The sequence below is a fragment of the Arachis hypogaea genome, chromosome 18, assembly GCF_003086295.3.
Source record: "Arachis hypogaea cultivar Tifrunner chromosome 18, arahy.Tifrunner.gnm2.J5K5, whole genome shotgun sequence".
NCBI classification, from domain to species: domain Eukaryota; kingdom Viridiplantae; phylum Streptophyta; class Magnoliopsida; order Fabales; family Fabaceae; genus Arachis; species Arachis hypogaea.
The window spans coordinates 3,052,469-3,069,483 of NC_092053.1; the positions used below are offsets into that span (position 1 = coordinate 3,052,469).

General features: G+C 40.4%; 2 protein-coding genes across 5 annotated transcripts; one reads left to right on the plus strand and one right to left on the minus strand.

Annotated features, from left to right (window-relative positions):
* The first annotated feature begins 10,505 nt into the window (after positions 1 to 10,505).
* On the plus strand, positions 10,506 to 11,803 carry LOC112770824 (mitochondrial import inner membrane translocase subunit TIM10). Its single transcript, XM_025815237.2, has 5 exons — positions 10,506 to 10,720; positions 10,868 to 10,920; positions 11,041 to 11,079; positions 11,186 to 11,255; positions 11,521 to 11,803. Exons 1-5 carry the CDS (start codon positions 10,679 to 10,681, stop codon positions 11,569 to 11,571), a joined length of 255 nt encoding a protein of 84 aa, XP_025671022.1. The 5' UTR covers positions 10,506 to 10,678; the 3' UTR covers positions 11,572 to 11,803.
* A 258-nt stretch (positions 11,804 to 12,061) lies between these two features.
* On the minus strand, positions 12,062 to 16,480 carry LOC112770823 (serine/threonine-protein kinase BSK5). 4 transcript variants are annotated; one of them, XM_072225444.1, is made up of 11 exons: positions 16,208 to 16,480; positions 15,814 to 15,985; positions 15,488 to 15,711; positions 15,077 to 15,212; positions 14,733 to 14,866; positions 14,532 to 14,637; positions 14,070 to 14,155; positions 13,700 to 13,888; positions 13,398 to 13,562; positions 12,661 to 12,774; positions 12,062 to 12,545 (listed from the first exon to the last, which is right to left on the minus strand). In XM_072225444.1, exons 2-11 carry the CDS (start codon positions 15,899 to 15,901, stop codon positions 12,303 to 12,305), a joined length of 1,485 nt encoding a protein of 494 aa, XP_072081545.1. In that variant the 5' UTR covers positions 15,902 to 15,985; positions 16,208 to 16,480; the 3' UTR covers positions 12,062 to 12,302. The 4 variants fall into 4 exon arrangements, with proteins under 4 accessions (XP_072081545.1, XP_025671019.1, XP_025671020.1 ...); XM_025815234.3 differs by having other exon boundaries at positions 15,488 to 15,714; XM_025815235.3 differs by having other exon boundaries at positions 15,488 to 15,714; positions 16,091 to 16,272.
* Between the last annotated feature and the right edge of the window lie 535 nt (positions 16,481 to 17,015).

Sequence of the window (17,015 nt, forward strand, 5' to 3'; positions counted from 1 at the left end):
TTGGTTCACCACTATAAATACACTGACACCATTCAAGTATCTCTAAGTTCCAATACTCTCTAACCTGCTCACACTCTTGCTAACTTAGGCATCGGAGTGTCTTTGCAGGTACCACCCCCCATTCTTTCTCACGTACAAGTCGGACGGAGGAACACCGAGTACCAGGTCCACTCGAAAGCCACCTCCTTCATACGTTTGGGCCAACCAACGCCATCCGGCCCATTAATCTCCGGTTACCCACCGTAACATTGGCGCCGTTGCCGGGGACCCGAGAGATCAACCAGTGATGGCGGATAGATCTCCTGAAGAGGGTCATGTGGAGACAGATTCTGAACAAGAGAATCTAAACACTGGAAACAATGAGGCAGACCAGACCCTTCACCAGGAAGCCAATGATCAACACAGGGAAGGCACCTCCGGAATCAAAAACCCGAAGGTGAATTCCTCGGAGGGGCGCGAATCAGAAAAAGAAGGACCATCCCACGCAATTGAGCTTATGGGATTAATCCACAGTCGCCTCGAGCAGCTAGAACAGGAACGGGAACGACAAAAGGAAACCGAAAAAAACCTAAAAGAGGAGATGGAGCGACGAAAAGAGTTAGAAAGAAAACTCTTAAAGTTAGAATCCTCCCTCAAAGGTCAGAACTCCCACGACGGGAGAGAAGATTCGCCCTTAGGGGAGAAAGATCCTTTTAGCGAGGACATAATGAGGGCAAAAGTTCCGAGAAACTTTAGAAGCTCCGATATGGACCTCTACGACGGAACCACTGATCCAAAGCATCATCTGAGCAACTTTAAAAGTCGGATGTATCTGGCTGACGCTTCTGACGCTACGCGATGCAAAGGTTTTCCGACAACCTTGTCAAAAGCAGCGATGAAGTGGTTCGACAGCCTCCCTCCGAGGTCAATTACCAGTTTTGAAGACCTCTCAAGAAAGTTCTTGATGAGGTTCTCCATCCAGAAAGACAAAGTAAAACATGCACCAAGTCTCCTGGGAATAAAACAGGAGGTCGGAGAGTCCTTACGGGCCTATATGGAAAGGTTCAACAAAGCATGTTTGGAGATTCAAGACCTGCCCACCGAAGCAGTCATCATGGGGCTAGTCAATGGTCTTAGAGAAGGTCCCTTCTCACAGTCCATATCAAAAAGACATCCCGCCTCTTTAAGTGATGTACAGGAAAGAGCTGAAAAGTACATCAATATGGAAGAAAACGCTAGGCTAAGAGACCCGAGTTTGCGACCAGGTCACCCTCCCTCAACGAAAGAGAGGGAGAGGGAAGCTAAGAAGAAGGAAGAACTCGGCCTCGATAGGCCAAGAAAATATCACTCTTATACTCCCCTGAAAGTTCCTGTAGTGGACGTATACAGAGAAATTTGCAATACCGAAAGGCTGCCTCCTCCCAGACCCATTAAAAATAAAAGAGGGGGGAGCCGCGGTGATTACTGTGAGTACCATAAGATATATGGACACTCCACAAACGACTATTACGACCTTAAAAATGTGATAGAAAAACTGGCCAGAGAAGGTCGGCTTGACAGATATCTCATAGAAAGGTCGGACAGTCATGGAAAAAGAAAGCGAGATAATATGGATAGAAGAGACCCACCACCACAAACTCCGGAGAGACATATCCATATGATCTCAGGAGGGTTTGCGGGAGGGGGACTCACAAAATCCTCTCGTAAAAGACATCTCAAGAGAGTTTACCAGGTCGAAGAGGGGTCCTCCGACCTTCCAACCATTTCATTCACAAAGGAAGAGGGGCGTGGAGTAATCCCTGGGCACGACGACCCAGTGGTAATTACCATGATCTTGGCAAATGCCCATCTACACAGAACACTAGTAGACCAAGGAAGCTCAGCGGACATCCTCTTTAAGCCCGCTTTCGACAAACTAGGTTTAGATGAGAAAGAATTAAGAGCCTACCCCGACACCTTGTACGGATTAGGTGACACGCCAATAAAGCCACTAGGATTTTTGCCCCTCCACACCACCTTTGGAAAGGGGGAGAAATCAAAGACTCTGAGTATAGACTTCATAGTCATCGACGTGGGGTCGGCCTATAATGCTTTAATCGGTAGAGCTACCCTTAATCGACTCGGAGCGGTGGTATCGACGCCCCATCTCTGCATGAAATTCCCGACCTCAGCGGGGATAGCAACGGTGAGGGGAGATCAGAAGCTGGCAAGAAAATGCTACAATGAAAGCCTAAACCTGAGAGGAAAAGGCAAAGAAGTTCACACAATAGAGCTCGGTGGAGCAAGGATTAAAGAAGAGCTGCGACCCCAGCCCGGGGGAAAAACCGAGGAGATTCAGGTCGGCGAAGAGGAAGGAAAAAACACTCACATAGGAGCCAACCTAGGGGAAACCCTAAGACAATGGTTGACTAAGCTCCTAAGAGATAATTCTGATCTCTTCGCCTGGAAGGCCTCCGACATGCCTGGGATAGATCCCGAGCTCATGTCCCACAAGCTTTCGGTCTACTCGGGATCTCGACCTGTACAACAACGAAGACGCAAGCTCGGCCCAGAGCGAGCTCTAATAGTAGAGGAGCAAGTACAAGCGCTCCTAGAAGCCGGTTTCATCAGAGAAGTCAAGTATCCAACATGGCTAGCCAATGTAGTGCTAGTCAAAAAACAAAATGGTAAATGGAGAATGTGCGTCGACTATACCGACTTAAATAAGGCATGTCCCAAGGACCCTTATCCACTACCAAGCATTGACGCCCTAGTAGACTCTAGCTCGGGGTATCAATACTTGTCGTTCATGGACGCCTACTCAGGGTATAACCAAATCCCGATGTATGAACCAGACCAGGAAAAAACATCATTCATCACGCCCAGAGCTAACTTTTGCTACGTGGTCATGCCATTTGGATTGAAAAATGCAGGGGCCACATATCAGAGGCTGATGAATAAGGTGTTTGCCCCTCACCTAGGGAGCTTAATGGAAGTGTACGTCGACGATATGCTGGTAAAGACCAAGAAAGAAGTCGACCTCTTGTCTGACCTTTCACAAATCTTCGACACCATAAGGTTGCACGGGATGAGACTAAATCCTGCAAAGTGCGCCTTCGCGGTGGAGGCAGGAAAATTTCTAGGATTCATGCTAACACAAAGAGGGATCGAAGCCAATCCCGACAAGTGTAGAGCTATCCTAGAAATGAAAAGCCCGACTTGTTTGAGAGAGGTCCAACAGCTGAATGGCCGACTAGCAGCTCTCTCCAGATTTTTGGCAGGATCAGCACTAAGATCCCTTCCACTGTTCTCCCTATTGAGAAAGGGACACCAATTTGAATGGACTCCCGAATGCGAGGAGGCGTTCCAGGAGTTCAAAAAGTTTTTGAGCCAACCTCCTATTTTGACCCGACCTGTAGCCGGAAAAGACCTCCTCCTATACCTATCCGTGGCAGACAAGGCTGTCTCAGCAGCCTTGATAAGAGAAGACGAGGACGGTCAACACCCAATCTATTTCATCAGTAAAGTTCTACAGGGCCCTGAGCTAAGATATCACAAATTAGAGAAGTTTGCCTACTCCTTAGTGATAGTCTCTCGAAGGCTACGGCCTTACTTTCAAGCTCACACAATAAGAGTCCGCACGAACCAACCCATGAAGCAAATCCTCCAAAAGACGGATGTTGCAGGAAGAATGGTTCAATGGGCAATAGAGCTCTCCGAGTTCGACTTGAAGTACGAAACTCGGACGGCGATTAAAGCCCAGTGCCTCGCCGACTTCATTGCAGAATATGCAGGGGATCAAGAGGATAAACCAACTACATGGGAACTCTACGTAGATGGATCCTCCAATAAAACAGGAAGCGGCGCAGGCATAATATTGGTAGATGAAAGGGGAACCCAGATAGAGGTCTCCCTCAAGTTTGAATTCCCAGCTTCAAATAATCAGGCAGAATATGAAGCCTTGATTGCAGGATTGAAGCTGGCAGAAGAAGTCGGTGCTACAAAGGTAATGGTATACAGTGACTCTCAAGTGGTGACCTCCCAAATAAGTGGAGAATATCAGGCAAAAGACCCAAATATGAAGAGATACTTGGAAAAAACTCTGGAGCACCTTGGGCGTTTTGCAGAAACCGAGGTCACGCACATAACTCGGGACCTAAATAGCAGAGCAGACGCCCTATCCAAGTTAGCAAGTACCAAGCCAGGAGGAAATAACAGAAGCCTGATCCAAGAAACTCTCCAGGAACCTTCAGTGGTAAAAATGGAAAACAAACAAGAAGTCTTTGAAGTGGTCGGATTAAACCTCGGATGGATGAACCCCTTGGTCGAATACCTGAAATTCGACATCCTCCCCAAGGAGGAAAAGGAGGCCAAGAAAATCCGAAGGGAAGCACAACACTATACCTTGGTGAAAAATATTCTCTATAGAAGGGGGATATCAACACCATTGTTAAAGTGTGTACCGACCTCAAGAGCCACCGAGGTATTAGAGGAGGTACATAGTGGAATCTGCGGGAACCATCTCGGAGCAAGGTCATTAGCCAGAAAGGTGATCCGGGCTGGATTCTACTGGCCAACCTTGCAGAAAGATGCCACAGACTTTGTGAAAAAATGCCAAACGTGTCAAATGCATGCAAATTTCCACGTGGCCCCCCCAGAGGAGCTCATCAGTATCACCTCCCCATGGCCCTTTGCAAAATGGGGAATGGATTTGTTAGGTCCTTTTCCCCAGGCGCCAGGACAAGTCAAATACCTAATAGTGGGAATAGATTATTTCACAAAGTGGATAGAAGCAGAACCACTGGCCACCATCACTGCACAAAAAAGTCGGAGGTTCCTCTACAAAAATATAATCACAAGGTATGGGATACCTTATTCCATTACCACAGATAACGGAACCCAATTCACCGACTCCACCTTTAGAAGCCTAGTAGCCAGTATGAACATCAAACACCAGTTCACCTCAGTGGAACACCCACAAGCCAATGGGCAAGCCGAAGCAGCCAACAAAGTCATACTGGCAGGGCTGAAGAAAAGATTACAAGATGCGAAAGGAGCTTGGGCTGAAGAGCTCCAACAAGTACTATGGGCTTACAGAACAACCCCCCAATCCGCCACTGGAGAAACACCCTTCCGACTAGTTTATGGCGTAGAAGCCATGATCCCAATAGAGGTCAATGAGCAAAGCCCAAGAGTGATTTTCCACGACGAGATCGGGAATATACAGGGGCACAAAGAGGAGCTCGACTTGCTCCCCGAAATCCGAGAAGAAGCCCAGATAAGAGAAGCAGCGTTGAAGCAAAGGATGACCGCGAGATACAACAAAAAAGTCATTCGAAGGAGTTTCACCCCAGATGACTTGGTCCTAATCAGAAACGATATTGGAGTCAACAAATCAGGGGAAGGAAAGCTCGCTGCTAATTGGAAAGGACCATACAAGATCAACGAGGTCTTAGGAAAGGGCTATTATAGGGTAACCGACTTCGACGGCAACGAGTTACCAAGATCATGGCATGCTTGTAATATGAAAAGGTACTACAGCTAAAAGCGAACCCTACTCCCTGATGTACTCTTTTCCCAATTTCATGATTTTTTTCCAAAATCAAAGGGTTTTTTCTGAAAAGGGTTTTTAACGAGGCATCATAGTAGGGGCTAAGGGAAAATAAATTATCAAAAGCCCTTAGTAGCAATAAGGTACCTCCTCAATTAATAAAGATCTCTTTCATTTTAAATATCTCTTTTAAATTCCCTTTTTATTCTCTTTCTACGAAACGCGCCGATTTAAGCTCGACAAAACGTGAAAATCCCATGAACCGACCTAGATGGTCGTCAGGATAAAACGACGAGGTACAAGTCGGCGTAAAGAGGCTATAGAAGTCGATCATGATAAACTCGGGAGCAGTCCGACTCATAAGTCGGAATGCGAAACCGAGTAAAATTAAAATGAATCGCAAAAGTAGCCTAAGTCACGAAAAACTCAATAAAACAAAATTGAGTACTAGGAATAACAAAAAGAGATAGGATAAAACTAAGAAAAAGTTGTAAGGCTGCCTTGAGGATCAAAGAGATTCAGAAAAGTAGGCAAGCCCCAAAGAAAAGGTTTTTTCCAGAAAAGATCAAAGAGTCAAAAGAACCACGAACAGAAAAGCATGCGCGCATAAGGTAACTCAAAACCCTTATCCAAAAAAGGGCATTTATTTAAAGGCTAAATTAAACCCTTATTAAAAAGGGTATCGAAAATTTGTTTTGTTTACGGCCCTAAAAGGCCAAAAAATTGTTGCAAACATCAACAAATAAATATAAAAGAGTTTAAAAAGAGGGGCCCACAGGCCGGGCCCCAATAGCCAAAATCACTTCTTAGCAAGAGGAGTAGAAGGATCACCACCACCAGGACCAGGAGTTGGAGAGAAAGTCGGAAGAGCGGCAGAAGAACTCGGAGCGTCCTTAGAGCGAGGAGGGGACTCTATGATCCTCTGCCCCCGAGTCTTCAAATCAGACTCAGACTCCACCACGGGGACAGGAGGATCCACGATGGCACCATCAATAACAATCTTATCAGGGTCCAAAGGAGAAAGGTCCAAGTCAGGAGCAATAACTCCAACCTGCCCCTTAAAAACCCTCCAAGCCTCATCAGCACCCTCTGCAATAGAGTCCTCCAACTCGGTATAGGCCTTCCGAGCATTCAGCAAGTCATTCTTTACAGACACAAGATCAGCAAATAAACTGTTGTAGCTGGCTTGCGCTGCTTTCCTCAAATCCACCTCCATGTTGCATTGGGCTTGCAACTTCTTCTCCTTCTCCCGGAGGCTGTCTCTCTCCTCCTTCAGCTTGGCAACCTCCCCCTCCAACTCCCTCTCATGCTCCTGATATATGCGAAGCCTGCCTTCCAGCTCCTCGACCCTCGAGGTCGTCCCTAAAGAGCTGATAGGAGTCTTCTCAAATATATCTAAGAGTTTGCCACAAACCCCCGTCGTCTTGAGACTCTCCTCAACCACAGTGGTGAGGTAGTGCCGAACAGAAACATCATCCATACTCATACGAGCATGAGGATAAATGTTCTTTCGGACGAACGCAAGAGCGTCTGCCTCACCAGAAGCGCCAGACTCTAAGGTCTTGCGCTTCTTCGGCTCTGGTTCAGGAGTAGGTCGGACAGAAGGGGGTGGCAGAGAGGAAGCATAGGAAGAAATTACAATAGGTTGGGAGGGAGTCCCAACGTTCCGAGGAGGAGGAGGAGGAGAGACAACCGCCCTAGCACCACCAGATCTGGCACGAGACTTTGCCTTGGCTTCCTGAACCCTCTGGTAAGACTCTTGAGCGTTTTTCTTTGCCATCTCTGCAAAAACAAATTGGTAGCTAAAAGTCAGACAAGTCGGTAAAAGAAATTACAAGTCGGAAATAAGCGAGAAACGCAAAAAGCTACCTAGTTGTGACTGGACAAAGGCCGGCGACCCTTGGAGAAATTTTTTAGTATCCAAGTATGGGGCCCTCCCCCACACTTCTCGGAGGAACCCTACGATGGCCGCCTCCACTTCGTCCAGGTCGTCCAGACCATACTTCTCACAGGGGGAGGCCTCTAACCAGTATAGAGGAAAGCGAGGAGAAGAACTCTCATCTAAGAAAAAGGGGTGGTGACCCTCTACTGCTTGAACTTTGAAAAAATAGCTTTTAAAATCGTGAAAGGATTCGTCAAAAAGGGTAAAAAGCCTCCGACCTTGTATGGCTCGGAAGGACACCCACTGTTGCTTATTATTTAGCTCACTGAAGGGCTTGGTCATATGGAAGAGATAGAAGAAAATCCTCAGAGAAATCGGGAACTCTAAGGCCTGGCAGATAAATTGGTAAATTTTCAAAAAATCCCAAGAGTTGGGGTGAAGCTGGGTGGGAGCAACCCGGCAATGACGTAACACAGACATTTCAAACTCTGAAAATGGAAGAAAAACGCTCAAACGGGTGACCATACTCTCATACATAAAAAAGAAATGAGGGGCCGCCTCGTCGGCCCTCCCGAAGCAAACCCGGTCTTCTGGACCCGGGACTACCAACTCATACTTCGGCTCATCCTCTTCAGAAGTACAAATTCTATGATGAGTACGAAGATGGGTGATAAACTCGGTATCGACTGAAGGCTCCTCCCCTAGGACCGTGACATCAACCCACTGAGAAAGAACATCTACGGAAGCCATTTTCTTTTCTTAAAAGGGGTGACAAGAAACCTACAAAAAAAAAAGGAAAATCAACACACGGTCTCTAAAGGAAGGGGGTACGGAACTAAAGCCTACAAACCAGTCTACCTACAAAATAAAGGCACGCAAATAGAAAGCATGTTACAGAAGGGGAAAAAAGCTAACCTTTAAGTCTGAAATCAAGACTGGAGGAAGTAAAAGCCTTCGAAACGCAAGAATGCAGCACGAATGAATGCAAGGGAAATTTGAAAAATCGCAGAAACGAAACAACGAAAGAGAGAGAAAGTATTTATAAGAACGTTAGGGGCATAATGGTAAAATTGGGGCAATCATTAATGAAGATGTACCGTTACCAAGGCCATTAAATCCCTACGCACACCCCTAACGGACACGACGCTTGATTAGACGTAATTGTCAGAACCCAAAAGTCACGAAAAATCACGTCAGTTCTTAAACCATCATGTCGGTCCTCTTGCAAATCGGCTATGACCTCGAGTTGAATACTCGAACCCAACTCTTAAAAAGAAATTGGGCTCGAGTAGGGGCACTGTTCATACCCTGGCCCAATAAATAGGGCCCAGGATCCAAGCAAAGAAGCCCAACCCAAAGGGTTGGCCCTCCCCAGTACCAGCCTTCATCCCCAGAAGTCGGTACTGAACACGACCTGCTCCAAAGAAGTCGGATACGAGGACTAGCTGGCAGATAACACTCATTCGAATGAGTAACTGCCCCTGGAAACTCTCTAACCACTTCATAAGGCCATATCTTAACCTCCCTAAGATATGGGAGCGGTTATCCGCCTAAAAAGGTGGCACTACTTCAGCGGTGGTTATTGGTTCACCACTATAAATACACTGACACCATTCAGGTATCTCTAAGTTCCAATACTCTCTAACCTGCTCACACTCTTGCTAACTTAGGCATCGGAGTGTCTTTGCAGGTACCACCCCACATTCTTTCTCACGTACAAGTCGGACGGAGGAACACCGAGTACCAGGTCCACTCGAAAGCCACCTCCTTCATACGTTTGGGCCAACCAACGCCATCCGGCCCATTAATCTCCGGTTACCCACCGTAACAAGCATATATACCCATAAATTGAATAATTCTAATTCGATTTATGTACAAAATAAAGTATTTATGTAAATGCCAATGAGTTATAACTTAAATAGTATAGTCTTTCTATACTCATTTAAGAGTTCGTAAATTCGAGTCTCCTATCTTTGTCAAGAGAAATTGTTTAATTTTTTGGAATCTAGGCCTCTTTCAATGATAAATTGATATAGGCTAATTCAATTTATGTGTATAGAAAATACATCATATTTTATATCCTATTAACAAACAATAAAGAGCATATTAAATTATTAATACATACTTTAGTACAATTTAGTTATAATAATTTTTCTATCTAAATTGACCCAAACCTGTATATATTAATATGCTTTTTGTTGCTCATTAAAACGATAAAAAATAAATTCTGTGAAGGAAAGTTGAATCCTAAATAAATAACACAATACTAAATCGAATTAACCTACTTTGATTTATGATGTGTATATAAGTAAATTGAATTAACTTGCTTTTTAAGAACTAATTTTAATCGCAAATTAATTTATAGAAATTAGTTTAAAATGTTTGAGTAGTTGCCATATAATATTCAAGAACTTGTAGTTAGTTCATTTTTATATTTTTATTAGTTAACTGAAAATCTCCTTGTTATAGACTTATAGGAGATAAAAATTATACAATATGTTATTTTATAGAAGATGAAATATGTACTTCTTTTGTTAGTAACTTTTATGTATTATATTCTATTGTAAAATTATTAATTTTATATTAAATTAAAATTTTCTAATTTGAAGTCAGCATATAAAGGAACAAGTAATAAAAAAGTTCACTACCCTAAAAAAAAAAAATTGATCATCAACCATCCAAAAAAACAAAAAGAAACATTATTCTCTGTATATCTCTTCTTAAGAAGAAATATTTAATGTTTTGACTTTTGACAGAAAATTTAAGAAGCAGTTTTATTTATTGAATAAATGACCATTAATACTCATAAAAGATGAAAACGCTGATATATATATTAACACTAGATGAAAATTAAACTTGTATTTACGCAAGATGTTTTCTGTGTGACAAAAGTATCCTGCGTGGCACTCCAATCCTCCAAATATAGAGTATTTTTGTCACACAAAAAGCATCTTATATGGGTACAAATTTAGTTTCGATTTAGTGTATGTATATATGTCAGTGTTTTCATCTTTTATGGATACAAATGGTCATTTATTCTTTATTTATTTATTTTTTTAAGCTTTTTTTTGGCGACTTTTTAAGCTTATTATACCAGTTTGGAAAATAAGATATAAATTTATTATTTTAATAAAAAAATATCAAAATTGTAGGTTCCCTAAACCCTAAACAATATAACAGAACGAATCAGAAGGCAAAGGGACTTAGGGTTTATTTGCAGCTTAACACTCCCTCTTCTGATTCCGACCTTCCAAATTCTCATCCCTCGATTGGAGTTTCAAGCTGCAATGGCTGCAAACAACGCCCCTTCTGGCCTCGAAAAAGAACAGGCAGGTATTCTCTTCTCTTTCTCTGATTTTGGACCCTTCGCGAACGAATTTCATTTTCCTCCTCGTTTTCTTTTTGGCGGGGTTGATTTCATTGTTGATCTTTGTTTTTGGGTTGCAATTTGAGTCATTGGTGCGTTAATTGAGCAGATATTTGGAATGGCTGAAAAGGAATTGGAGTACAGGGTCGACTTATTCAACAAGTAGGGATTTCGATTTCAATTTAAATTCCTCTAATCCTTTTGTTTTTCGATTATCTTTTAACACTTCCATTCGAAAAGAAAAGAAATTTGGTAATCTGTTTTGGTTGTTTTGTGATTCAGGATGACCCAAACTTGTTTCAACAAGTGTGTTGATAATAGGTATGGAAATTCCCTTTTCCCTTTCTTCTAGTTTTGCATAGATTTTAGTGTCATTTTTGTTTTCATGGGTGCTGATTTTCATGGTTGAGATAATGGTGGAATTCAGGTACAAGGAATCTGAGCTGAACATGGGCGAAAATAGTTGCATTGATCGCTGTGTTTCAAAATACTGGCATGTAAGAAGATCTTGCCTAGTTTTCATACTCATCCAGTATTTATTTCTTATATCACATTGCATGGTTTGGTACATGTTTGATTATGTGCTGCTTTATATTTCTGATAATTTGATGCAATGCAAAAGCATGTTCTACAATCTACATTGATCATGGATCATGGAAGTTCTTGTCTCTGATATCATGGAACTGCTAATGTTGATTATAGTAATTTTGCCTTGCTGTCTAAATGTGTGTCTTTGTTGTTTCTTCTTGTGTTCCATGGCAGGTGACTAATCTAATTGGTCAGCTACTTGGCACTGGGAGGCCTCCTATGTAATTCAATTTGGAACCCTTGTGTTTTCTTTTTGAGGGTAGTTCTGCATTGGTTATGTGAGGAAGTGCCAATTTAATACTTTGCAATTTGGGAGGTCTTTTATTCTTCTCCATGTCTGTTTTAGGTCAAATTTTTTTTCTTTGAACAGGGATTGATTTTTGTTATGAACTTGAGTTAGCCCATGATAAGCTCCAAAAATAATTCAGCAGTTAATCAAACTCGTTCTTTAGTTTAATTCTAAGCTTTATCCCTTATTATTATTATGAATTTAATTTTGATGCATTATTAATGTAAAATAGTTTAATTTATATCCAATTACGTAAGTAATAAATATAACTATTTTTTTACATTAACCGTATGAATGGTTATCCAAAAGAATAGATGTGAAAATATGATACGAATAACGAATGTAATGTTCTAGTAAAAATTTCAAATTCTCAGAATTTTCGACACTATTTAAACGGAAAAACTGAGTCTTACTGGAAGCGAGTGATTCTTTGAATATCCCTAAATATGATCAGAATTGTAATAACTTTACAGGCACTTGATCAAATTTGATGTTCACAGCTTTAATTATATATTTGAAAGAAAAGAGAAATAAAATTGCAAGGCATAGACAGTCAATAATCTGAATCCAGAAGCTGCAGAACATACTGGAAAGAAAAGATACATACAGCTAATGCTTCTAACAAAGAGAACCAAAAGAAAGGAAAAAAGAGTATATACACTTCAATTCAATTTCTCTGGTTTCTGGATTCTAACATTGTGCCGTCTTTAAGACTTTCCTGCGCATCATTGTCCATGCCAAGGCTGAAGAGTGCCACTGCTTGAAGATAGAACGCAGTTGGCCAGGTCGGCGATATTGATTGAGCTTGCATGGCGTCTCCAAGAGCTTCTTGAGGCATGTTGTTCATCAAGTAACACAAGCAGCGCCTTGCATAAGCAGTCGGCGATACCATGGTCCCACCATCAATGAACTACACAGAAAACAAGCATGGTGCAATTCTCAGACAAAATATTCCATAGTAACCACTTAACTCTCTTCAGTTTGTTTTAGGGAAGCTGCATTCTATTTATTTTTATGGGACTTACCTTTGTATAGTAGTCAATGGCTGTAGGGTAATCTTTGGCACGAAAAGCAGAATCTCCATGCTTCTTAGCATTTAGGGTTTCTTGTATTTGATCTGTCCACATTTGGAAGGAAAGCTGTGTTCCAAAGAAAGTATAATACAAGGTTAACCGAAATCAAGCTCTGTCGAGAACTAACAAGAAAAAAATTTCACTATAATTCATCAAACTACTTCTGACAAAAGAAATAATTTTGGGCAAGTGAACTCAAAAGGTACTAATCATGTATAAGAGATTCACAAAACAATATCTTCAGTTATTTATAACCAGTGTCTTTAGATGGATCATGATACCAAAAACCAAATGCAGACGATGTCAAATAAGTCAGACAGTTTATTTTAACATGAAGAAAGAGAATTTGGCAGTTTATTGAAACTTTGATCCCCAAAGCAACACAGTCTTCTTTCACAAGATGAAAAGTCTCAGAGGCAAGTGGTGGTAGAAGAAATAGCTCACTTTGATGGTAAAAGTTTATAATGCAGACACGCAAACCCCTCAGTTAATGATTAAAACATGAAGGAGGCAATGGAAAAGTTGCTTAGAAATCTAGGAAAATTTAGTGGTGAAAGAAAATAGCACTGCATAATATACTTTGTGAATTGAAGACAAAAGGGAAAAGAAAAAGAAAAACAAGACAAGACAAGCCTATGATGGCATAAAATCTGCTACATGAGAAAGAAATACAGGGAAAAGTAAATTACCTCATTTGCAACATCCTCGTCATCCTTATACTCAACCTTTTCCAGTATTTCATATATTGCAGTGAGATCTCTTCTAGAACATGCTTCACCAAAAGGTGTCAATGAAACTGTTTCTTTTGATGATGCACCCTCCTCCAGTATGCCCATCAAAACTTGCGAAGGTACCTGCCAAATACGATCTGTTGTAAACCAAATGCATGTATGCTTTCCAGTGTGCTTCACACCAAGTAACATTGACCGTTGATTAACCTTCTATATAGAAAGTTGACACCAAAAGCAGGAAAGTGAAAAAAAGAACATACTGAAGCTTCTTTCTGAAGAGGAGTTAAAGCAGTCACAAGCGACTTGGCATTTGGTCTTTCTCGAGGTTCATACTGTAAGCAACGCGAAGCTAGTCTCACTATTTCAGTTCCATCATCATTTGAAAAATGACCTTCCAAACATGAGTCCATCAGAAATGAAAAATTTTTCCCTCGTATGAGGTCAAGTGCCTGCATGTAAAAGAATTACAGTACCCATCTAATTTATTATCGCCATAGATGATGTGATCATTTTATTTGGTCCAGCAATATTTTAAGCACAATTTGCCAAAGGTAAAAGATTTTGGAGAACAAAATGGCTCCTTGAATTGAAATGAATAGATTAAAATACAATAGGAAACAAGAAGTATACATGACTTGGTGGAATATGCTTGCCACTAAGAAGATCAAGCAAAAGTGTACCAAAACTGTAAATCACACTTTCTGGGATGATTCTTCCTGCAGAAGTTAATAAATTGAATAAGTCAGGAAGTCAAAAGGCATGAAAATACAAAATAAATCAATGAAGATATGGTTCCAACTCATAACACAATAATAAGGTAACACCAAAATTGAAAGAAAAGGTTTGATTTTCCACTTCAATGAGGTAAAACAGAAAAAGGTAAGACTATAAAATACTGATACCACAGAGGATCCTGATCACAATTTAATGGGGTGAAGTATGGAATGTTACTAACAAAGTAGCTATATAATCCAACTACTTCATGTACTGCAATCTCACTGCTCTTTTAATGGTTTTCAGCCTCTTCATTCCTTCATCCCAAACATATATATATGTACTTCAATATTTTATTTTATTTCATTTGGTTCTTACCTGTCCTTAAATACTCTGGAGGGGTGAAGGCTAAATTTGTACTATAACTTTTGCCATCTCTGCTGTTTTTCATTAGTCCAAAACAAGAGAGTCTAGGGTTGCCATCCTGTCCACCATTGATACCATGTAAACATAAACATTGCTTGATAAAACATACTGACTTAAGAAAAGGAATAAGCTTGCTCGTAGAAGCTTAACTACCTGATCGAACAAAATTCTATAAGCATTAAGATCATGGTATAATGCCCTTCCTTGACTGCTGCAATATTCCAATGCTTGTGCCAAATACAAGGCAACTCTCAGCCTCATTGCCCATTTCATGGGCTGGGACTCCCCTGCCAGACGGATTTCGCACAAATCACAAAATCACAAATCAGTGGTTATGAAGTTAACATTTCTGAAAACATTTAGCTTCTCATGCAAAATGTCTAGTCCATGGCAATTGTTGACACAACATGGCATATCTCAAAACATTCATTTCCCCTATCTGTTACAAATGATTACAATTAACAAAACCAGACAGAGAAAAAATGAATGGAACTCACAGTGAAAGAGGTGCTTGGAGAGAGTTTCATGGGGCATAAACTCTGCCACAAGCAACCTCTCTTCTCCTTCACAGCAACACCCAACCAAATTAGCCAAACGCTCACTCCTCAGCTGCCCCACTGCCCGTGCTTCCTCCTGAAAACACAAACCAAACAAAGACGCATAAAAAGCCATCAACTTCCACTGACACAAAAACACAAAGACTGCATTTGATAGCTAGGAGAGGAGTACACAAATACATAGACACAAAATTGTGTTCAAACCGTAGATAAATCTCTATATTTTCGATCTTCTAAACACTGGAAACAGAGAGAACACAAATTTCTATCTCTGTATCTCTAAATTTGCATCATATCCCAACTAACAAAAGCGGCCAAAGAGTGCAATGCATAGAAGAGCACGAACTGAACTAGGAACTGTCGAGAATCAGGCCAAGCAGACTTGTTGAAGCGCTTAACAGCAACAAGCTTATCATCTTCAAGCCTCCCTTTGTAGACAACGTTGGGAGCCTTCTCACCGTGTTCAGAAACAATGTTGTCGGGCGAGAATGCTGACGTGGCAGTTTGCAGTTGGTCGAAGCTGAACTCAGTGAAGCTAGAGCTAGCAGGACCCTTCTTCTCACCCTTGTTCCCATCTTCTGTGTACCCAGAAACGAATCAGTGTTAAAGAACGAAACTTGAATTGCAAAACATGATAGTGAAGTGAAATCAAATAATGGGTAGCTACAAAGTTTCACCATTTTCGGGTAAGTCTTGAAGATTTGATCTTTTGTTGCAGCAGCAGGGCCACCAGCATATGCAGAGTTTGCTGCAACAACTTCCCATTGCTGATAATGAAGCAAATACTTCACAAACACTTTGGTTCCTTCTTCTTGTCCCTACCTCTCTTCCTTATCTTTCTATCACTTTCTGCAGAGAACAAAAAAAAAAAAAAAAAAAAAGAGGATAAGGGTGAGGGGGCAAAGAAAAAAAAAAAGAAATACAAAAATTGAAATAGAAGTGATAAATAATAACCAAAATTCGGCGGTGTTTGGGGGAAGATGGAAAGGGAAAAATAAAATAATGATTAATATTGTATAGTTTCTCGGATCCAAAGGATTTGAGTGTGGTGGTAGTAACAGAGAGTAGTACCTCTGCATCTACATCTGCATCATTCACTCTCCCTGCTTTGCTTTCCGTTTTGCTCTGCTTTTCTCTGTTCTGCACACTTTTTTCTCTCTGTTTTACTATTGCTATTTACTCTTTACTTCTTCTAAAAAATTACTCTTTTTTCTTTTCTCTTTTTCTTTTTGGGAGAAGAAGTTGTTGTATTTTTTTTTTCCCTCACTAAAAAGAGTCAGATAAACATGATACCAATCATCTTGCTAGAGTAATAGAGTGAAGAACATGTTTCTAAGTTAAAGTGACCTTTATATCAATAGAAAGAATTTTATACTCTAAATTAGTTAAAATTAAAATTTTTTATTTGGTAGTTTAGGTAGTCAAAGACAGTTAATTAAGTTCATGTACTGAAGCGGTCAAATCATTTAATTTTTTTAATTTTCAGTAGAATTGCTTTTTTGTTAAAGCATTGTTTATATATCTTTCCAAACAATATTTAACATTATAAATTAAAATAAATTCACTTCAATTATATAATTAATTTCTTTTAACTAATATAAGTCAATTTTTTAATTTTTTTTATTTTATATTTAAATTTTAAACTCAATTAAAAAAATTAAAATAAAAAATAATATTTTATATATATTTTTGGTTCATATTATGGATGTTGTTATTTTTTTGGGATTTTTTTTAATGTTATCTAATGTGTATTGTCATTTTTTTATGAAATTTTTAGTATTTATTATTAATATAAATAAAATAAAATATATAACTAAAGGAAAAGTATAGGGTACCAACATATTATCTGCCAACTTCTGCCAACTCTTATTTATAATTG

Excerpts from the sequence above, each read along its gene's own strand:
- LOC112770823 (XM_025815234.3), bottom strand. The coding sequence starts at position 15,901 with ATGGGAAGTTGTTGCAGCAAACTCTGCATATGCTGGTGGCCCTGCTGC. Across the intron at positions 15,715-15,813 it reads TCAAGACTTACCCGAAAATG|AAGATGGGAACAAGGGTGAG; the intron begins GTGAAACTTTGT and ends CTGGGTACACAG. Across the intron at positions 12,775-13,397 it reads ACGAGGATGTTGCAAATGAG|CTTTCCTTCCAAATGTGGAC; the intron begins GTAATTTACTTT and ends TTTGGAACACAG.
- LOC112770824 (XM_025815237.2), top strand. The coding sequence starts at position 10,679 with ATGGCTGCAAACAACGCCCCTTCTGGCCTCGAAAAAGAACAG. Across the intron at positions 10,921-11,040 it reads AGGGTCGACTTATTCAACAA|GATGACCCAAACTTGTTTCA; the intron begins GTAGGGATTTCG and ends TTTGTGATTCAG. Across the intron at positions 11,256-11,520 it reads GTGTTTCAAAATACTGGCAT|GTGACTAATCTAATTGGTCA; the intron begins GTAAGAAGATCT and ends GTTCCATGGCAG.